Here is a 24099-nt window from a genome sequence, read left to right as displayed (position 1 = left end):
ATTGAGTCTTTGTTTTCATAGGAAGCTTGGGGTCTGTAACGCACAATTTTTTGAAAGCAATCCAGTCGTCTTTCCTATTGCTATTCAGTTTTGTGCCTAACTTGTTGTCCATCTGTACTGTCTGTTCCAAATATCCATATTGTTGGAAAATCTCTATAGGGTATCTATCCAAATGCATGTTAAAATCTGTGAAATAGACCTTCACGTACATGGTCTTTTCCACACTCTTTCAACTGAGGACCTTTCTCTTACTTTACTAAGAAAATTTAGGCCTTTTGATGGGAGCTCACTTTTTTTTTTTTTGGTAATCTTTACATCATCTCAAAACCCTATGGCATTATCCTTCATTCTTTAACCCTTTGTATGTCCACAAGTAAACTAATGATCTCTTCCTCCTCTACCCCCAAGCCTGCCCTTCTTCCAGAATTCTCCATTTGTGTAAAAGGCAGCACCATTCTATTATCTCAGGTTTATAATATCAGTATTATCCTCAGCTCTCTTCATTCAACACTTTTTGATTTGGTTTTTTTTTCCTTCTAAAATGAGAGGCAGCATTGTGCTCAAACAACAAAAGCAATAAAACATTAAAGCCAGATTGCATTTTTGCAACTATATTTATAAAATCAACTCCCCAGTGAAGGTGATTACATCTGCTTTAATTATGATACCAAAGTCAGATAACTGAGGAACAAGGAACAGTGGAAAGAGCGCTAGGTTGGGAGTCAGGAAGCCCAAGCTTGACATCCCATTTTTGATACTTAATAGCTCTGTAACCTTGGGAAAGTCATTTTAATTTTTCTGACCCTATTTCTTCCTCTACAAATGGGATTAATAGTAATACAGTTAACAGCATTATTGTGAGGATCAAATGAGGTGATAGAAGATGAATGTGTCCTCAGAGGGCAGCCTCTGCTCTCAGGTTCTAGGGGTAATCCTGTGGGTATAGTTCATGAGCCCCATTAACTATCAGCTAGTAAACTTTTTTTTTTTGCCTTTTTTTTTTTTTTTTGGTGAGGCAATCAGGGTTAAGTGACTCGCCCAGGGTCACACAGCTAGTAAGTGTCAAGTGTCTGAGGTCACATTCAAACTCAAGTACTCCTGACTCCAATGCTGGAGCTGTATCCACTGCGCCATCTAGCTGCCCTGCAGCTGGTAAACTTAATTAGCTTTTAACAAAGATATTTACTAAGATTATATATTAAGAACAGTTGATAGAAAACATTTCCCCCATAGCTGTTGGTTATACTCATGTGTTCACACAGTGTCCATGAGACAAGTGTGTTTAGACTTAAAAGTACATTAGAGGCAGTGAGTAACTCGGTACTCCTACTACTTGCATATTGTTATAGTTGTTACTGTTTTGTTATTTTCCCGTACCTTCTTTGCTAACTTTAAAATGCCATATAAATACCAACTATTATTACTACTTTGAGGACTAGCTCAAAGGAGGAGACATGTACTATTTACATTTTATTTAAGAGGGAACTACAACACAAAAGTTGTAGATTGCTCAGTGTTGCTTAGGAAATCAACAGAACTTCAATTAGAATTTCCCCTGGACCTGGTTTACTAATTAGGTAGTAGAGTGGTCCTAGCACTTAAAAAAAAACAATCGCATTCCCTAGATCTGTTTATTGAGCATAAGGATTGCCACAAAGAATACAAGACTGGCTAGTGAGGCCTAGGTTTTAATTCTGTTTCTCCTGGTAATTATCTGTGTGAATGACCTTCAGAAAGTCATTTAACCTCAATAGGCCTTGGTTTCCTTAGTTTTGACATGAGTAGCGTGGCTGGACATTGTCTGGATAATTTATAAGATTTGTGTAACTCTGAAATTCTGTTCAATATGCCATAAGAATCATTTGATGATAAAAGAGAATGTCTTGAGATCTTTGGATATGTTTTAAAAGGCAAATTAGAGATAGTAACATGTTTAGTGTTTTCCAGTTATATTTTATGTTTATGAAAATGAAAATAATATTTTAATGTTAAATAGTATGTGATCTCAATCGATTGAATGGGAGTATTACAAAAAAACTGCTATATATTCTGTCTTTTTCTTTTATAGATCCTGTAAACTTATATATTGTGCTATTACTATAGTTAGCGAGTACAATTTTGTCTTACATTTAATTATTTAATAAATGGATAACTACTACATCCTAAAACCATTTAGTCTGAAAGCTCTCACTCATTCTTAAATTTAAAAATATATACCTTTTTATCATAATAGGTTAAATTCTTTTATGACCACAGGATGGTTTATTAGACAAAATGAACTAGCTATTAATCCACTACAATACACAGGTTGTATTTTAGCCTTTTTTGGCTAGGGTAGGAGTGGTTTTCTGTACTTCAGCATAGTGAATTTGTCTAATAATAAAATTTATGGAAATATTTTGAAAATATCAACTAATATCCTCATCTTTCTAGGCTTAAGCCATATACTTTATGTCTTATTATTCTGTCTTCAGTATCAGGGATATGTATTTTGTTTTTGTTTTTAATGTTACCAAAACCCTGTGTTATAACACAGTTATTTAAGAATTATTAGAGTAGGGAGTTCTGTAAATCTTGGTTGTAATTTGAGTTTCCTCCCTTCTCCATTACAGACAGTATTTTTTATGTACTACTTAGGTATATATTTATGCTATAGTGGTACATTTTACCAGTCCCAGAGAGGATGATGATGACGATGATGATGATGATGATAATAACACTATTATATTTGGAAAATAAAGACATTTTGCTGTTGTGGAAAGAAGGCTAGAAGTCAAGGCACTTGAATTTCATTTCTGCTTCCACCACTAATTTGACCATGTGACCTTTGCAAAGTTGTTTTACTATTGTATCTCCATGTCCAATGTCCTTCACATTCCAAATCTTCCTATTAATTTTCATTGCTTCCACCTTAGGTAAGATCTTTTTCATCTCATATCTGCTCTCTTTTTAAAAAAGTATTTATATTTATTTCGTTAAATATTTCCCAACTATATATGAAAAAATTTAACATTCAATTTTTAAAATTTTGAATTCCACATTTTTTTCTCCTTCCTGCCCGTCCCCCACCTATTGAGAAGGCAAGCAGTAGGATATCAGTTATACATGTGAACTCATGTTGTAAAACATTTCTATATTAGCCATGTTTCGAAAGAAAACACACACACACACACACACACACACACACACACACACACACACACACAAGGTAAAGGATGTTTAAAAAGTATGCTTCGGTCTGCCCTCAAAGTTCATCATTCCTCTCTCTGGAGGTCACACATGGACTGTTGCCTCTAACTCTCTTCCCCTGACTCTGGTTTTCCCCACCTTCTGCCTTACCATGGGCATCCTATATATTGCTGTTGAATTCAGCTTCTGAAAATGTCAGTTTCCTCTTGTTAGTCCCCTCAGCATGTCCTTCAGTGTCTCCCTGTTCCCTATGTTGAGACAGTGCTGCCCAGTTGATTGCTTGATGGATATGTAATCAAGAAGCCCTATAATCAAATCCTGTGCCTGGCACTTACTGGCTGTGTGACCCTGAGCAAGTCACTTAATGTTGCTTACTTTCAATAGCCTGATCATTAAAATGAGGGTAGAAATACCTGCACTACCTTTGTCCCGGGGTTGTTATGAGGCTTAGTCAAGTTGATATATGTGTAAGCATTTTGTAAACCCATGATAAAGTCTGCTCTTATTTATCAGGAGGAGGTAATATAGGATAAATCCAAACTCTTTAGCCTGGTCTGCACAATCTAACCCTAAACCACTTTTCTAGCTTTATTTCACACTTTGCTATACAAACCTTCCATCCATGATTTCCTTTTGATTTTTTTCTCTTCCCTGACCACTCTGGTGCAGTTACTTCACCTTCTTCTAAACTCTCCCAAACCACTTATCCATAGCATCATTTTGCATTTATCATTTATTTCCACTTATCGTTAGTTGTTTTTTAGATATGGAGATTGTATCCTCCCATATAGATTGTATATTCCTTACAGATAGGGCCTACATTCTTATGCAAGATGGAAGAGTTCTTTGTAAAGTTTTAATTTTTTTTATACTATTTCAAAAGTTATAGGATTTGCTTTGTTCTCTGTAAGAGAGGAACAATAATTGCCGGAACTTGATATTGACTTAACTAAATCAAGATGTTAAGTAGAATTATCATGCATTTATTAATCAAAGTAATTCAATTATGAACAAAATAAAAATGTTGCCTTTGGTAATATGAATGAAATTTTAATGTGCGTTTGGTAATTTAGACTTTTTCTTTCAGTTAACCCAGTATCCACACCAGTAGCAGTTCTCACACCAGCTATTTCTCCAGGCTTAATAGCTGACCTAGAGGGCTTAAACTTGTCAGCTTCTTCCCCTGTCATCAATGTAAGTAATTTTCAAAATAATTTAAAAACGATTGTTAAGCCTCCACATTGTATTGTTGCTTTCTGTATTAAAAGGCAAATAATCAAGATTGACCCATAGTCTTTTTAAAAGCTCCACACCCCTTTTGATTTTGTACAGATTCTTGGATATATTCTATTCAAATCTTATCCACATTTAATTTAAATGAGATAGTAAATGTAGAGTGTTTTGCTGATTTTAAAACTATATAAATGCTAGCTTTTATTAACTATTGGTTTCCCATTATTCTTCATTAGTCTTATATATCTGACCTGTATTTCTTTTGTCTAAGAGTGGCAACAGGGTGATGAGTTTTTTGAAACTCAGAAATTCCTTTTTTTAAAAATTATTATTAAATTTTTTCAATTATCAAGCATTTTCCCCTCCTTTTTTCTTCCCCTTTCCAAAAGAAAGGAAAACAAAGCTTTTGTAACAAATTAGCATAGCTAAGAAAAACAAATTTCCCAAATTGGCAATGTCCAAAAATGTCTGTCTCATTCTGTGTATTAGGCCATTGCTAGTTTGTTCTGTAGTAGGTAGCATTCTTCACCATCGGTCCTCTGAAGTTGTGCTCGATCATTGCACTAATTAGAGTTCTTAAGTCTTTCCAAATTATTTACTTATACAATGTTGGTGTTATAGTGTATACTTTTCTTCTGATTCTGTTCACTTTCCTCTGCATCAATCCATATAATTCTTCCCAAATTTCTCTGAAACTGCCCCCTTTGTTGTTTCAGTTTCACTTTTTCCGTTTCTTATACCACAGTATTACATACTGTCCATTACATTCACATACCATAATTTGTTGATCAATTCCCCAGTTCTTTGTCTCTACAATAAGAGCTACTATAAATTACTTTGTATATATGGGACCTTTCCCTCTTTGATCTCCTTGGAATTTATAGGTGTAGTAGTAGTATCACTGGGTTAAAAGGTATGTATAACTTAGTAAGTTTTTGGCCATAGTTCTAAGGTAGATTTCCAGAATGACTATTAATTCACAACTCCACTAGCAGTGCATCCTTTTATCTGTTTTCCCATAGCTTCTTCAACATTTATCTTTTTCCTTTATTGTCAGTTTTGGTCGTCTCATGGGTTTGAAGTAGAACCTCAGAGTTGTTCAGTTTTTGTTTCTCTAATTATTAGTGATTTGCAGAATTTTTTCCTTAAAGTTATAGATAACTTGGATTTCTTTCCTTGGTAACTATTTGTTCATAACCTTTGACCAATTATTCTTTGGGAGTGGCTCTTATTCCATTCAAATCACTTTATATATCTTGGAAATGAGACCTTTATCATAGAAACTTGGAAATTTTTTTTTTAACCCCAGTTAACTGCTTTCCTTCTAATGTTAGGTATAATGGATTTGTTTGTGCAAAAAACTTTTAATTTCCCCTAGGAAAAGCCCTAGTTATAGATAAGCACATTTCACAGATTTGAAATGTAAAAAGAGAGGCCTCTGGTGTGTGCATAGATGAATGAATGACTCTTTTCTCCATGAGGATTGGGTGTTGAAGGGAAAAGAAAATGTATAGCTGATTAAGTTGGGAGGAAAATATGAATTTACTAAATACTCATATTCCTTGGGTGTTCAGTATATTCAAGATAATCAGACTAAAGAAATCACTTAGCTTCTCTGTTCTTTCCCAGTGAAACATAACATTAACCTGTTGCACCAAAATGTTTTGAAGAATAATTAATATTTAAAAGGTCCTTTAAAAGTATAAATTACTGAGTAAATGTTAAATGGATGCTTGTGTGTATAGAATGTTAAGTAAAAAAGCAAGTGAAGGATGTGATGAAGAAGATAGAAGCAGACATAGAAGAAAAGATATAAAAAGGATGAGAGGACAAATTAGCATATACTAAGGAAAATCTTTAGGAAGAGGATTAGATATGTTTGTTGTTACTGCTGGTTTTTCCTAGTGTAGGAAGAAAATTTTTTTTTTTGTAGAAGAAAAATGAGTCATCATTCAGAATTTATATAAAATTACTGAAGAAAAAAGCCCTTTCTGTTTCTATGGGAAGCATAGTATTTTATTTTTTCCCATTTATATGAAAAGACAATTTTTAACAATTTTTAAAAATTTTTGAGTACCAAATTTTCTCTTTCTCCCCTTCACTTACCCCCAAAATGGTAAGCAATTTGATATAGGTTATATTTGTGTAGTCACATAAAGCATATTTCCATATTATTCATGTTGTGAAAGAAGAAACAGACCAAAAGAAAATTAAACATGAAAAAAATAAAGAAATTGAAAAATAGTGTGCTTCGATCTGGATTCAGACTCCATCAGTTCTTTCTCTGGATATGGATAGCATTTTTCTTCATGAGACCTTTGGAATTGTCTTAGATCATTGTATTGCTGAGAATGGCTAAGTCATTCACAGTTGATTATCATAAAATATTGCTGTTCCCGTGTACAGTGTTCTGTTGGTGCTACTCACTTCACTTTGCATCAGTTTGTGTAAATCTTTCCAAGTTTTTCTGAAATCATCCTGTTTGTCATTTCATATAGCACAATAATATTCCTTACAATCATATACTACAACTTGCTCAGTCATTTAGGCTTCCCCCTCAATTTTTAATTCTTTACCACCACAAAAAGAGCTGCTATAAATATTTTTGTACGAATAGGGCTTTCCCCCACTCCCCCAAACATGCTCCTTTTTTTGGATACAGATCTAGTAGTGATCTTGCTGGATTGAAGAGTATGCACAATTTGATTGCCCTTTGGACATAGTTCCAATTTGCTCCCCAGAATGGTTGGATCAGTACACAACTCCACCAGCAGTGCATTAGTGCCTAATTTTCCCACATTCTGTCCAACATTTATCATTTTCATTTTCTGTCAAATTAGCCAGTCTGATAGGAGTGAAGGTAATACCTCAGAGTTGTTTTAATTTGTATTTCTCTAATCAGTAGTGATTTAGAAAATTTTTTCATATGATTATTGTTAGCTTTGATTTCTTCATCTGAAAGCTGCCTGTTCATATCCTTTTACAGTTTTTACAGTTTATCAATTGGAAAATGACTTATATTCTTATAAATTTGATTCAGTTCTCTCTATATTTCAGAATTGGGGCCATTATCAGAGACACTTGCTATAGAAATTGTTTCCCAGCTTTCTGTTTTCCTTCTAATCTTGGTTGCATTGGTTTTATTTATGTAAAGATTTTTAAATTTAATATAATCAAAAATATTATTTTATATCTCATAATGCTTTATTTCTTGTTTGATCATAAATTCTTCCCTTCTCCATAGATCTGACAGGCATACTATTCCTTGCTCTCCTAATTTTCTTTTTTTTTTTAAATTTATTTGATTTATCAACAATCACTTCTATAAGCTTTTGAGTTTTAAATTTTTCTCTACTTCCCTCCCCTCCTCCCTCTCCAAGATGGCAGGCAATCTGATATAGGCTATACATATACATTCCTATTAAAGATATTTTCACATTTGTGATGTTGTAAGGAAGAATTAGAACCAATAGGAGGAACCACAAGAAAGAGAAAACTAAACAAAACAGAAGAAAAAAAATAGCAAGTAGTATGCCTGGATCTGCATTCAAAATCCATAGTTCTTTCTTTGGATGTCGATAGCGTTTTCCATCATGAGATCTTTGGAGATGTCTTAGATCCTTGTATTGCTAAGAAGGGCTAAGTCTGTCCACGTTAGTCATTGCACAGCATGGCTATTACTGTGTACAATGTTCTCCTGGTTCTGCTCACTTCACTCAGCATCAGTCCATGCAAGTCTTTCCAGGTTTTTCTGAAGTCTGCCTGCTCATCATTTCTTATAGCACAATAGTATTCCATTACATTCATATTCCACAACTTGTTCAGCCATTCCCCAATTGATGGGCATCCCCGCAATTTCCAGTTCTTGGCCACCACAAAAACAGCTGCTATAAATGTTTTTGTACATGTGGGTCCTTTTCCCATTTGTATGATCTCTCTAGGATACAGCCCTAGAAGTGCTATTACTGGTCAAAGGGTATGCACATTTTTATAGCCCTTTGGGCATAGTTCCACATTGCTCTCCAAAATAGTTGGATCATTTCCCAACTCTGCCAACACTGCATTAGTGTTCCAGTTTTCCCACGTCTCCAACATTTATCATTTTCCTGTTTTGTCCTGTTAGCTAATCTGATAGGTGTGATGTGGTACCTCAGAGTTGTTTTGATTTGCATTTCTCTAGTCAGTAGTGATTTAGAGCATTTTTTCTTCATCTAAAAACTGCCAACTCATATCTTTTGACCATTTATCAATTGGGGAATGACTTGTACTCTTATAAATTTGACTTAATTCTCTATATATTTTAAAATTATCCATTTTGCGTTTCGTAATGTTCTCTATCTCTTGTTTGGTCATAAATTCTTCCATTCTCCATAAATCTAACAGGTAAACTATCCCTTGCTCTCCCAGTTCGCTTATAGTATCAGCCTTTATATCTAAATCATGAACCCATTTTGACTTTATTTTGGTATATGGTGTGACATTTTAGTCTATGCCTAGTTTCTTCCATACTCTTTTCCAGTTTTCCCAGCAGTTTTTGTCAAATAGTGAGTGTTTATCCCAGAAGCTTGGGTCTTTGGGTTTATCAAATAGTAGATTACTGATGTCGTTGACTACTGTGTCTTGCATACCTAACCTGTTCCACTGATCCACCACTCTATTTCTTAGCCAGTACCAAGCAGTTTTGATGATTGCTGCTTTATAATACAATTTAAGATCTGGAAAGGCTAGGCCACCTTCCCCTGCATTTCTTTTAGTTCCCTTGACATTCTAGACCCTTTCTTATTCCAAATGAATCTTTTTTCTAGCTCTATAAATAATTTTTGGTAGTTTGATTGGTATGGCACTGAATAAGTAAATTAGCTTAGGTAGAAGTAAATTAGCTTAGATAGATCCTAATTTCCTTATGGTGTTACTATCTAAATCATGAACTTACTTTGGTATACAGTGTGAGGTGTTGCTCTTTATCTAGTTTCTACCATACTAGGAAGTTTTTGTTTTGTTTTTTAACAAATAGTTGAATTATTATTAGTTTCCAGTAGTCACAATGGAAAGGTGCTAATGCAGTAGAATATAGGCTATTACCGACTATAGTAGAATATAGGCTCTGCATTTTTATTTTTGCCTTTGTATCTCTGGAACCTGGCAGAATGCCTTTCATATAGAAAGCATTTAATAAATGATGGTTCAGTTGAGGAACAAAATGAACATGAACCATTGGATAAATAAGAGAAAGCTATTAAAGGTTTTAACATCCATGTAATTGCGTTGTTGCTCCTGGAGAAGTTAGTATTGGTCCTACATAGTTAAAGAGAAGAAAAATCTGTCTGAGACGTGATAGCACCTGGCAATATTAAGTTCTTCTTGGAGCCATGTGGTTTGGATCTGGTGTAGTTTTCTTTGTGTGGATGCTAATAAACTTGCTAATCTAGTGAAGAATCTAAGTGATATAGAGTTAAAGGAAGGTTTTGCAAAAAAAGGAAATTTTCAAACTTCCTTTTCAAAAGGAGAGGAAGAAATTATTTTCAGATGATTGGAATAGAGATAAACAGTATAAATTATGGGATGAAATTTCATTTTCCTTCCTTAGTTGATGATACTTCATGTTATGATTTTGATTTATACTTACAGTTTGATATTTGATTTGATTATTTATGGGAAGTTAATGAAATTAAGTTGTATTTCTGAAAAAAATATTAAAACTAACACCTACAAATGCTTCTGGTTTTTAAACTGAATGTTGCATTAAACCAATATCATCCTCTGCGCTATTACTGTATAATAACATCTCCAGAATATGAATATTGCAAGATTTAATGCCTAATGAACATCACTAGGAATGTAAAGGAACACTTTTATTCTCCCCCCAAAGTTGATAATGATAATGAATAAACACGGTATATGTTTCAGTCTTGCATGGGATGAATTGGCAATCATCCAGCAGATATTTCCATAAATGAAGGAACATTTTACATCCTACTATTATTTCAGTGAATAGCCTGTGATTAATTTAGTGAATTTTTTTTTGTTAAAATGTTATTTTTCAGGGAGTTTCCAGATTGTAATATATCAAACCTAAAGAACACAAAATCATCAGTCCTTAGATTGTTAGGTTTCTTAGAGAATGGAAAGAAAGAGAAAAACAAAGACAAAAATACAAATGGAATCATTAAATTGATATATTTCTGGGCCTGTATTTCTTCACCTCTGCAATCCAAAATCTTGTCTTTTATATGATTTTAGATGTCCTGTACCTATGTTTGGGGCACAAAAAAATCAGTGGACCAAATTAATTCACTCCTAAAGGCCACATTTTAGTGCATACTGTCAGATCAAAAGCATTACAAGAAAAAAATCAGTTATATTCTGAAAGTTATGTTCCCCCTCAAACATAATCTAAAAGTTTTTAGAGAATTAATACCTAAATCTTTGCAATACTATAATTGTATTACAGGGAACTTTTTGTTTTTATGGTAAGCATTTTTTTTAAACAAATAGTTCAATTATTTTACATGAGTAGGAAACTGAGTATCTCTAAAAGTTTCTTCTTTTGCCTTGTCACATCTCAAGCTTCCCATCTTCCTCCTTCCCTTTATTGCCAAATATCTTTTTAAAAAGCAATCTAGTCTACCCCTGTGTCTCCTTCCCATGCACTTTCTTCTTGATCTCTTGCAGTTATCACTTAAAGTATGCCCTTTGATATCATTTATGACCATCTATCACCAAACCCTGTGGCCTTTCCTCAGTCTTGATTGTCAGTTTTATATTTTAGTTGTATGCATTAAACTTTAAGCTACTTAATCACTTAATCTTTTGTTAGTAAAACTTTGTAACTCCGTGCTTTAGAATGTTCCAGTTTATTATTTGAAGCACTTTCTAGGCTATTTCCCCCTCCTTGCTGTGATAATTATTTTATATCATTTCAGCTTCTAAAGGAAATGGTGAAAGGCCATGACAGTATTGATTACTTTACCCATTTCCTATTTTTCAGCAATAGTAGCTTGTTTCAGTAATTCATCTTGGAGATATTTTGGTTGTATGCTATATCATCTCATCTTCATATTTTTTTCTTATTTGGAATTTATTTTAATTTTTGTTTTAAGAAGTTTACGGTCTGACTGTGCATTTACAGCTTATTCAGAAATGACTCTTATTTATAATCATTTTCTATCTGTTAATATATATTCTGGTTTTTTTTATGTATGATATTTGGTACTTGCCATTTCCAGCGCCTTCTAATTTCTTGAAGAATGCATTAATGATAAATAAGCATGAAGCTTCTATGTAGTCTACAAATGTTAACCTCTTTTATTTCTAGATTCTAAGCCATATTTTCTAAAAATTTTCACTGACCTTCCCCATGACCACCTTTTGCATCAGTCACCAAGTATTAAAATTCAATTTAAGAGAAGATCTTACTGAGTTTTTTTAAAAAAAAATTATTGGTATCTTTATGGTTTTTGCATAACAACAAATTTCTGATCTATCCTTCTCTAAGAAGCAGGAACCTTGAAAATTACAAGTCTTTATAATTTAAAAAACAAAAACGAACCAAAGAAACCTTTCAAGCTAGATCAAAGAATATAGTAACAAAGTCCACCATTGTTGACCACATTCAGAATGCATAATTCCCATCTGTGCTTACCAAGAGAAGGGTAGATTGCATTATTTCCTATTGAATTCTTTGTAGAATTTCTTTATCTTTTCACTCTGCAACCAATGGTGGCATTTAAACTGCCTCTCTCTTCATGGTGGTCTTTTTGCTTATACTTCTTATCATGAGCATTCAAGTGAGAAGTGACCAAGTTTCTTGTAGCTTTTAGATACACAGTGAAACTATCAAGTTCTCCATGGAGAGTCTGTGAGCCGTTTAGCTGCAACTTTCTTATATCTTCTAGTTGCATTTATAGTGCAGATGTCATTGATACAATTCTGCTCTTTCTAGTAATATGTCAGTTTATAATATTATTAAAACAAAATTCATTGTGTTGACAAAATCATTTTCAAACCAGTTTCACAGAATCAATATTTGTATAAAAAATGGTGATAACAGTCATTGAACTGAAAGTAAGATATCCTTTAGTGAACCCAAATATAGATGATCTGCCTTTGAACAATGGAACATTGCCTACACTTTGTAATACTTAGATTTCTTAAGTATATACCTATATTTAATGCCCATCTCTGTCTAAGCTTTGGGCTAAGAGCTTTATGCATGTAAAAAAAAATTTTTTTTTTTTGAACCAGACCCACGATTTCATCCGTCTGGAGAGTTCCCAATGTAGAGATTCCCTCTACCAATGCAGGTCAGTTGCTCATCTCTAACTTAGGGTCTTGGAGAATTGCCTGGGAGCACTGAGAAGTTAATTGACTTACCCTTGGTAACTCAGGCTGTAGGTACTAGGGGCAGAACTTGGGAGACAATTTGTTTTCCTGACTGTGACTCACCTTCTACATATTTTATATACATACACATACACATACATTGTGCATATATACATAGACTTATATTCACACATGTGTGAATGTGTGTGTATTCCCCCCCTACTGTTTAGCACAGAAAGCAATCTGATTGTCTGAATTGCTTCTTCTCTCTGGCGAGAAGAAAGGTAATGATGGCTACTTTTCCTTCTGCAGTATTCACCCTTGCACAGTGTTGTATAGTGAGAGGGTTAAGCAGCATGATGATATTTGGGGAAGGAACAATGGCAGCTGCTTGAATAAACTGGAACCAAGTGATATTAGAAACTACTTAGGTTGGTTCCCTTCATGGTAAGTAGTTTGAAATTTCCCTTAGAAAAATGCTTTAAAGGTTAGCACTGTAGCCAAAAAATTTTCCAAGAAACCTTTCAACGGATACTACCAGGTCTCTGTGGTAGGTGGGAGTGAGAGGAGGAAACAGTCCCTGAGAGTCTAATTTGAGTTTAAACTGACAGAGAAATCTAACCACAAGAAAAGTTTTTACATATGAGCTACTATCCAACAATTTAAGTTGGTACCTGTATTCATTTATGTGTCTTAGAAAGGAGTATAGGAAGACAGTAGGCATAAGATTTTGTCCTTTTCTGTGAAAGAATGGCAACTGGTAAAGGTCCTATTCTCTTTCTCTAAGAATAAAGCTTTGACCTTATTGGTATAACAGGAATCTAATGAGATGATAGAGAAGTCTGCGTATTTAGTTGGGGGAATAAGATGATAAAGGGATTGTCCTACCAATTATAATATATTTTAAAGAAAAATATATAAGCCATTGAAGCATAATTGAATGCTTTCTATATGGATTTTTCCCCCTGTTAAAATAGTTGGAGTTTTGCTTTTGTTTTTTTTTTTCCCCAATTCATTCATCCATTCGTTATGGGTCTGAGGCAGCCATTTCATTATTGGGAAACTTAGTAAGGAACTTCTCTTTACCGATACAGGTCAGCAACATATCTATAACTTACTTTCTTAGAAGGTTGCCTGGTGGCCTTAAGATACCAGCTTTTGGCACGTGGTCACATAGCCATTATATGTCTTCAACTCAGATCTTTCTGACTCAGTAGCCAATTCTCTATCTACTTTGTCACCGAGCCACTCATCATGTTAGGAATAGATAAACTTTAAATGGTCACTGTGGTACTTGAATATAGTTTGTTTTTCTTTAGGATTTCTTCAGCATACTTTTCACACCTTGATTTCTGATTATTTATAGCATTTTCTAACAATCAAAAACATAAATGCATTTTTCTAAATGAAGTCTATCTCAAAGTTTTTATAGTAAAAGAGAAATAATTTAAAAGAAAACCGATATTTCAGCCTGCTTGTTTGTTGTGTGTAGCACATAATTTTTCATTTTTCTTTACGTGAACTGTTACTGACATATCTTACAGTGGTCTTCCTCACTTATTGTGATTAACTTTGTGAATTTACTCCTGTTGTAACTACCAAAGCCTCAGTTATCCTCTAGTTTTTCAGTCAGGATAGATGGCTTCCAAAGGCCACTGTTATACCAGTCACTTAATAGATCATCTGATAGATGTTCCCTAAATATTGAAGTTCATTTGTGAGGATAGGTAACATCGCTTTGATAAAGTTTATTTCCTGATATAAACAGGGGAATGGCATAGCCTTTTTTCATGGTAGTGTTTATAAAATTTTTTACCAAGTTATGTTTTAAGTGATTGGGCTTAAGATTTCTAAGAGTTGGGGAATGAGAGAAATTGTAGATTAAAATTAAAAATAATTTTGTCATGATAAATTTGGAGAAAATCCTTTATTTGTTCTGATGAAAATGTCAGTAGTCATGGAAGTGTGGTAAAAATAATGAAAAATCACTGGCCTGGGTCTGCTTAAATTGAAAACATTTTTTAATTAAATTTTGACAGCATTTTGTGCCTCTGTTGCCTAGCCACGTCCCACTTTATTCTGTCATTCAGTTCTCTTCTAAGTATGAGTTGCTTTAATTTTTAAATTAAACTTTAAAGTGCGGCATCTTTTTAATTCCTGTACTGCTTCATTTGTCTCAAAGTTAAAACAGACCATCATTACCTCTTCCCCTTGCTAGATTGCTAGTTTTATTCTTGTTTGCTCCCCACTACTAGATTTTAAGATCCTTCAAGATCCTGAGGGTCAAGAGGTTAATAGGCTAGCACCAAAAGAGACCTTAAAGACGATGTTGCCCAAGGATACTGAGTTCAGAGAAGTTAAGTAATTTGCCAGTAGTCACACAGGTAGTCACACAGGTAATAAGAAGAAGGAAGGACAGCTAGGTGGCGCAGTGGATAGAGCACCAGCCCTAAAGTCAGGAGGACCTGAGTTCAAATCCAGCTTCAGACCAAACACTTGACACTAGCTGTGTGCCCCTGGGCAAGTCACTTAACCCCAGTTCCCCCCTCACCCCCCCCCCCCCCCCAAAAGGAGGAAAAGGAGAAAGAGGAAGGAAGAAGAGGAGCTGGCATTTATAAAATACTTTAATGTTTACAGAACTCTTATGTATATTATCTCATTTGCACCTCAGTACAAACCTTTAAATTCAATCGAAACTGCGAGTGTTATTATTTTGCGGACAGGTATACCAACATTTAGAGAGGTGAAGTGATTTGACCATGATCAATCAGCTAGCAAATGTTAGGGGCAGTATTTGAACTCAGGTCTCCCTGACTACAACTCCAGTCCTCTTTCCACTGTGCCAAAGAGCACAGCCAGGATTCAGATTTGCCTCATTCATATTTTTATTCCCAATCGTGCCTACTTCACTTAGGGCCTTAAGTGAACATAGTAGATGCTTCATATTTTTTTACTGAGCAAATTGAATAGCTGGATGCAGTGATTATCTTCAGTGACTAATCCTATAGTTTCCTTTAAAACATGGAAATAAAGAAAATCTAGATCATCCGCCAAAATGGTTCTCTGCTTTGCCCCTGTTCCTCCATATAGCAAATAACTTGAAGAAAAAGCTAAGGCTTTCTACATGAAGGCATGGACTTTGGAAGAGGGCACATTGTAGATTTTAAAGACAGCTGAAATTGAATTCAGACCCCAGGTCTATTTTTTACTGTCTATATGCCTTGGGTAGAAGTCAGTGACTAGATTTCCTGTATTTGCAAAATGAAGCATTTTACCAAATGAGTTTTGATGTCCCTTACATTTCTAGATTCTGTGATCCTATATGATGAAATAGGCATTTTTCTAATTTTAAGGTATTTCTTTTTTCCCTCCTGATCAATAGGGTGGCTTCAGCAGAGAGAAATACTGAACATCTGTTTTGTTAATTTGCTAAGAATAAGTTTTCTCACAATATACTATAATGAAAAATAAAGTAAGATTGAAATAAAAATTATATCTTATGAAATATGTAATAGCAAGTTTTGACCAGTATTAAATTTTGACCAGTACACAGAGAATTTCCCCACTCCTCTTATAAACGAAGTTGATTGAATTTGTATGAATAGCAACTCTTTGGCTTTTATCCACAGTCATCCTGTACTGGGATAAAACTTGTTGCTTCTATTGGATTAGAATACTTGAAATGCAGAATTTCTTTTTAACCTTCAGAGCATCTTTGCTTAATTTTGTAATGAATATCAAACAAATTAATTTTTGAAACCCTTTTAGTTTATTAGAAGTCACCACCAAATTTTTGGCATTATGGAGCCATTCTAGGAAAATGAATAAATGTAATTTAAATAGTTGCATTTGTAGTGCTTTGCACATGGTAAATACTTAATGAATTTAAGTTGAATTGCATTGTTAAATTGTGAAAGACAACATAAGAATGGAAAAATTTATTATGATACTTAAGCAAACTTTTTTTTTTCCTTTCAAAGGAAGAAAAAATGAATTTAACTGTAGGGCACATACTGAACTAACACTAAGAAATTAGTTTATTACCAGAGAAAGGAGAACATAGAGTAAAAATAGCTAAGTACAGTATATGACCCTAATATCAAAGAAATGTAGCAGCTACTTATCTTAGGATATGTCAGACAGCCTATTATTCAAATCATTCAGCACTGTAATTGCATACAGCTTTTATAAATCCTATCAATAAAGCTTATTTCTCTATATTTGTAGCTGCTGTACATTACTGAATATATAAATACCTCTCCCAAATCATTAGTAAGATTGAAGACCTATTTGACTTTAAATCCAAAAAAGCAAAGAAACTTTAGATAACTTCCATCCTTACAGCAAAGACATACATAACTTCAGAAATTCATAGTTTTATGTTTTCCAAGAACATTTTCTAGAAAGCTGTAGAAAGCATAAAATTTAGTCCTATCTTATAGACTGACACACTAGTTACCAATGATGGAAAGGCAGCACTAATTTCCCAAAGTTGTTCTCATATTCATGTTCCTTGTGTTGAGTCAATTAATAAGAATCCATCATAAAGCATTTATGAAATATAAATAATATTTAACAAATATTTTGACATTAAAATTGTCTTCATTGATGAGTAAAATATTCCATGTTAGAAGTTGCTTTCAGATGATATTTAGAAGCGAGAGTTACTACTTATCTTGGTCAAAAGTCTCTTTTTTTTGTTCTCCAATTTCATTCCTATAGGCCTCTCTTCCCTGTGATGTCAGTTTAAATAGTATATTGATTATATATTAGTTTATTATGTCCTTCAGAAAGCCAGAAATTATTCTTGCCCAGCATATAAGAAAATAGTTAAGAACCTTTCCTCTATACACATGTTAATTTTATTATGTTAATATGCAGTAGTTTTAAGAAAATTAAAAGAATTATTGCTTTAAATTGTTTGACCAAATTTAATAACCTATAACGTATTTCTGAAATCATATTTTAATTTGTTCCCTATGCAGATTTGATAAACAATGAATATCATATTTTTTATTTTATTTTGCTGTCAATAAAGCTTATCTCCTAAAAATTTAAATCACATCTTTCTAAAGTAACATTTACCTCCTCACATCTTTAGCAGCTATCAGACATGACATGGGACATATTCATTGACCCTAAAAATTTTCATCAGAATCATGCACTGAAAGAGGGCAGCCCCAGCCAGACAAGAGGCTCATTTCAATTTTAACGGCTGTAATTAAAGGTTAATTCACTGAGTCAGGATTAACGAGGAAAGTACAAATGATAGGCAAGCAGCTGCCTTTATAATACAGGATTAGAACAATGCAATTACAATAAGAATTAGAAAAAATCAACTTCTAAAAGATTCTATAATGAACAAACTACATTTCTCTGAATTTAATACCTAAATATAAAGGTACAGGATGATCCCTTTATAAAAAAAAAGTCATTCCTTGATTACTATTGTGGCACAGAGTATATCATGTCAAATGCAAATCATTGAGTCATTGATCCTAGATACTTTGTTCTGTAGATTATAGAAGAGTGGAATTTGAGGTTCTTTTGAAATGCATAACTTCCATATTTCCAACTTATCTTTGAAATACTCTTACCATTGTATGAATTATAATTGACCATTCCCATAGTACCTTTTCTTATTTACACTTTTTAGTCTAGTGTTCTTAAACTAGTCTAGCCCTGAAGCAGTTTTTTGCTCCCTAATGTGGACTTGGTTGACACTTTCTGTGAGAAGTGTATTATTTTCAAAATTACTGTCATGGAATTAATTTTATAATTATTTTAAATATAGCTTGAGCATTGGTTGTAGTCTTCATTCTGTTTAGAACACACTATATTACTTTTAAATGAGATATCCTTTAATCTCAGGTCATGAGTAACAACTTTTATGTGTAATAAACATTGCTGGAAAACTCCTGACTATTTTTTATTCCAGTCTTCTGTTATGATTTGCTAGTTTTTCATGGTGACTGATTGAATGCATTTAAACATTTTTTAAAAATTAGCTAGTTGTAAGCTCTGTCAGATATTTATCATCTGTCAAAAAATTTAGAAAGAAGTTGTAACCATTTGTGCTTATAAATGCAAAGAAAATAATTGTCCATCATAAATGCAGACTGTGGAAAATTGTTTCTTGATAGCTGAGATTCTATAGAAGGAGTTTGCGTTTTGTCAATCGTTCTTGAATGGATTTAGGGTAATAAATCTGTGTGCTGGAGTAAATCTTGAGTATTGATGCTTAGAAGCTAATAATCCAGCAGCATCGTTCCTGGAAAAATATATAGTGCTATTTGAAGATTATGTAGCCTGTGAGATGCAAAACCCTACACAACTGTACCATTATTGCTGTGGAAATGAGTTGTAAGCATAATACATATTTGCTTGATAAGATTTTTTTAAAATTTTTTTGCTAAACTGACAGACATGTGCTGAAAAAATTTTGTACATATACATTGTGGGCAACAGAAGAAAACCTTGTAGTTTTCCATTGGTATTTAGATTAACCCAAGTATTATGTTTGAGGAAAAATCCTAGAACAGCATGCTGTTTTGAAAAATATTTTGACATTAAGAGCTCCAAGAAATAGTATTTAAGCCCCTTTTGGTGTGGGCAGTTGATAACTTTTCATTCATAATTAGCTCATAGAGAACCGAGAGACATTTCAGGGAAATTGAACTGTCAGTGGGTAGAAACAAGCATTTGACCTCATCACATTGAGTGGGGCCCATCATAATTTGTTCATTTGGTGCCCATCAGCCCAGCCTCATCTCTCATACGGCACCTCGCTGACCTTCCCTCTCCAATTCCGCTCAGTTCAGCTTTAATTATGACTCTGCAGACCCGAAGAAATATTGCAGCTTGCTCTCAAAAACCCTGAACTGCCACTCACCAAAAGATTGGTTTTTAACAGGTAATGAATGCCCAGAGGAAATGGCGCTGTGTTCCCCACACAGAGCACAGGAGCTTCCTTTGAGGTGTTGTTGCCTCTTAAGTGTTGTCACTATTGCCTAGTGAAATTTTTATTTTTCGGCCACAGTAGGCTTATGAGTAAATTCAGTGCTATGGGGAAATCACTGAAGTTCTTTAATTTAGGTGAACTTTTATAGCATATTCTCCCACCAAAAAAAAAAATGGTCAGTGACTTTTGATTAGCTAATGACTTCACTAAAGTAACAGCTATTGACAATGGAGAAGCAAATGTAACTAAATATTACAGAAAGACTTTTAACCTACTGTGAACATGCTTCTTTACTATTAATTTCTGAAGAGAAAAAAGTTTAAAACTAACATTGACTATTTGCCTGAGGGAGACTGGAAGATAATAATTCCTTCTCCAGCAGTGAAATTAATTGTGCTTCTTGAATCACCCAGCTGGGAAATCCTGCTGAGAAAACAATCAGATTCTTTACTAACAACAGTAGTAAAGCCTGAAGTGAGCCTCTAGTTTACCTGTCTCAGGAGGGTATTTTGAAAAGCAACTTGACAAAAGTCAGAGAAAATGTGAGAGGTAAATATAAGACTTGAAAATTTGTGAAATATCTTTAGTTTCTAAATTAAACCCCTGAAGGTTCCAGGGCAAATAAAAATATTGAAAACTCTAGTCCTATATACTGTGTATCCTTGTAGTGAATGTTAAACTGTCAGCAGGATTTTCAGGTCATTTGACAAAAAGGATACAGGTGCAGTAGCTAGCAGTGAAGGTGACTGCTGGTTTCATCAATCACTTTGCCTTTCTTTAAGTTGATACATAATGGACCCCTTCAATCAGCTTCCTTGTTCTTTGTCACTTGTTTAGGAAGAGGAAAAAAAGAGAAGGGTGGAAAGGCTGGTCTCTAAAGTCAAGGTTACAAAATGAATTGTTAGTTATTTACTCTGGGTACAAAGGATAAGTCAGGGTGCAAGGGGGCTCTTCATAAAATGGCGAGTTTGTCAATGGGTGATAATAGGCAGTTTGAAGCTTCACACAGACCCTGAGCAATGACAGTGCTTGTCACATCGGTGACTTTACACAAGAATTCGAAATTAAGACATTGCTTAGTGACAGAGACATGACAAGTGCCAGAAAATGTGTTAATAAGTGTTCACTTTGTTTCCAGGGGGTCATACCATATTATGTTCCCATGACAAACTTTGTTTAACCACAGGAAGAAAGTTGTACTGTAAATAAATTGTGAATATGTGTAGCTCAGTATAAGATATTTAATGTTCATGTTTCTACAAAGACTACTCACACCTACCATTGTTTAAACTTATGGTTCGAATTTCCCTACACATAGGTTGTATTTTCTTAGTGATTTAGTAGTTAAAGAATTTGGGGAGGAGGAGGGTAGAGAATGAACCTTTTCCTTCTGAGACCCTGTGGAATCTTCTCTCATTATGTCTTGCTGACCACAAGGACTCCGTGGGGAAAAAAAAGATCAACTTACCAGTATTGGGCATCCAGCTTTTTTTCTTTCAAAGGGTTCTCCCAGGGAAAGTGGTTCCTTTTATTGTATAAAGAAAACATGTTACCACTTGGAGAAGGTCAGACATTTTTGATGGAGAAGATTTTTTGAAAAAAGAGGTGTTGAGAGTCATAATTCTTATATCTTATTATATTTGACCCTGGCACAAGGTGTGGCCTTAGGCTTGTCATTTCATTTTTCAGAACTACATTTTATCCGTAGTGATTCAGTTTAATACATCTAGATTAATTCAGAATTTTCAGCTAAAAGGGATCTATGCTAATCCTCAGTCAGCTCTAGAAATTGGGTATCAGAAAACATTGGTAATTGGATAAAAATTCCTTATTCTCTCTGTCCTCTAAAGACAGTTAAAGTTAAATAACTGGTTGTCAGTCAATGTCTGCTACATTCCTTGTAAAGTTGGAAAATATGGATAGAGTTTAGGCAGCTTCAAATTTTCAGGTAAAGGATTTGTTAAACTGAATCTGTCAACTAGATTTGGAGTCAGACAGCCTAGCCTCCAGTCCTAGCCCTGCTTCTTACTTCTAGTGTTACCTTGGTTAGGGCACTTGACCTCTAAGGCCTCTTTTCTCTCATCTGTGAAATGGGGGGAGGTGGCATTGACCTAGATGGCCTCTTAAGTTCCTTCCTTCTGAATCTGTGATTCTGTGATTTATACATACATATCAAGTTACATTGAAAGTAACAACAACAAAAAACTCTCTTTAGTGGTATGGCTTCCAACAAAAGATACTTCTTTTCTCCCCCATTGTTAATATAATGTGGTAGGTTAGCGCAGGTTGACTTTGATTCTTATATGTTTGCAGGTATTATTGACTCCATATTTTAAATAGAAGCCAAATATTGTACATGTATTCTTTATTGTATAAGTACCACCTACATTTTTTTTTACAACAGTGGTTACAATGGGAAATACACCCAAACTTGCCCAGAGCTTTTACATTGTATCGAGTATTTAAAAAGCCCAAGCAATTTAATTAAATTCGGCATGAAGTCTGTGAGCCTATGTACAAGGTGCTTTTAATCACTAGAATTACAGTGATACAAAGTGATCATCTCTGCCTTCAATGTCCTTAATGTTGAATAGTGAGTATCAGGCCCATAGACAAATATGGTACCAAATAGGATGTGAGAAGGGTAAAGGAGAGATCCAGATTAAATGCTAGGAGAAAGATTGAGGAGGGAGGCAGTGAGCCACTGAAGGTCTTAGAGCAGGGAAATGGTATAGGAAAAATGGGGCATTACTCGGGCAGCAAAATGAAAGATGAATTGGAGAGATGATGGACTGGAGGCAAGGAGAGATAAAGGGCATGGGCTAAGATGATTGCAGGGTAAATGCAGAGGAAGGGACAGGTCCAGTAGAATTATAGTAGAGTCTATGCGTCTTGATAACTGATGAGATCTTGGCAGATGATGGAACATGAATCAGATGATTCTAAGATTTGGAGCTTCTGTAGCTAGGAGGAGGAGGATGCCATCAGTAGAAACAGGGAAGTTGGGAGGAAGAGGAGGTTTTTATTTTATTTAGGGAAGATGCTGAGTTCAGTTTTGGATAGAGAGGATCATGTAAGCAGTTGGTTGGAAATACAGTATTAAAACTTAGATTTGCAGTTATTTGAGGTTATAGGTGAAGGCATGGAACTGGATAAGGTGAGATAGCCAAGGGAGAATGTGCAGAGAGAAGATAGACTAAATGAAGCCATGCTACTAGGGATTAGGGAGAGGGGTTATAAGAAGAAGAGGAACAAAATAAGAACACTTAGAATTAATTGAAAGGGTTTTAAGTGTTTAGTTAAGCACTAAGAACTGTGTTAAGTATTGGGGATGTAGCTACAAAAGCAAATAAGTCCCTCCTGTCAAAAAACTTAAATTCTTTTTTTCTTAATTTCAATTTTATTTTATTTTCAGTTCCAAATTCTCTTGATTCCCCCTTCCCCTCCCCACCTATTGAGAAAGCATGAAGGAAAAAAAAATCCTGTTACAAGTAGGTAGAGTCAAGCAAAACAAAATTTCCCAAATGCTTCAATTTGTACTCTTGAGTCTGTCACTTCTGTTTTTGGAGGTGGATGGTGTGCTTTATTACAAGTTCTCTGGAACTGTGGTTGGTTCCATTGTATTGATCAGAGTTTGTCTTTATAGTATTGCTGTTATTGTAGAAATTGTTCTCCTGGTTCTTTTCACTTCATTTTACATTAGTACATACAAACCTCAAGTTTTTCTAAAACTATCCCCGTAATAATTTTTTAAAAAATTTTTTTGGGTTTTTTTGTTTGCTTTTTAAAAATTAATTAATTTATTTTTAGTTTTCAATATTCACTTCCACAAGATTTTGTATTCCAAATTTTCTCCCCATCTCTCCCCTCCCCCAACCCCAAGAGGGAGTGCATTCTGAATACCCTTTCCCCCAATCTGCCCTCCCTTCTATTACCTTCCCCCCCCTTCTCTTGTCCCCTTCCCCTTCTATTTTCCTATAGGGAAGGATAGATTTCTATACCCCATTGCCTGTATATCTTATTTCCCGGTTGCATGTAAAAACACCCTTACTCATTTCTTATAACACAATAGCATTCCGCCATATACATATGCTGTAAGTCATTCAGCCGTTCCCCAGTTGATGAACACTTCCTCAGTTTCCAGTTCTCTGCTACCATGAAAAGAGCTACTATAAATATTTTTCTACATATGGGTCCTTTTACATTTTCTTGGAATTCTCTAGATGTAGACTTAGTGGTGATATTGCTGGGTGAAAGAATATGCATAATCTAATAGATTTTGCACATAATTCCAAATTGCTTTTCATAATGGCTGGACCAGTTCACAACTCTACCAGGAATGCATTAATGTACCTGTTTTCCCACAGCCCCTCCAGCATTTGTGATATTCCTTT

General features: G+C 34.4%; 1 protein-coding gene across 1 annotated transcript in view; it reads left to right on the top strand.

The window, feature by feature from the left end:
* Positions 1-24099, top strand: part of AP3B1 (adaptor related protein complex 3 subunit beta 1) — a 338444-nt gene that overhangs the window by 245002 nt on the left and 69343 nt on the right. Inside the window, exon 22 of the mRNA XM_027863441.1 lies at positions 4277-4383. Coding sequence (XP_027719242.1) covers positions 4277-4383 — 107 coding nt within the window. The remainder of the gene's footprint in view (positions 1-4276; positions 4384-24099) is intronic.

This window comes from Vombatus ursinus, unplaced genomic scaffold (assembly GCF_900497805.2).
Source record: "Vombatus ursinus unplaced genomic scaffold, bare-nosed wombat genome assembly UNPS02014772.1, whole genome shotgun sequence".
Taxonomy (NCBI): domain Eukaryota; kingdom Metazoa; phylum Chordata; class Mammalia; order Diprotodontia; family Vombatidae; genus Vombatus; species Vombatus ursinus.
Note: the sequence above shows the minus strand (reverse complement) of the source record. Positions and strands in the feature narration are given on the sequence as shown.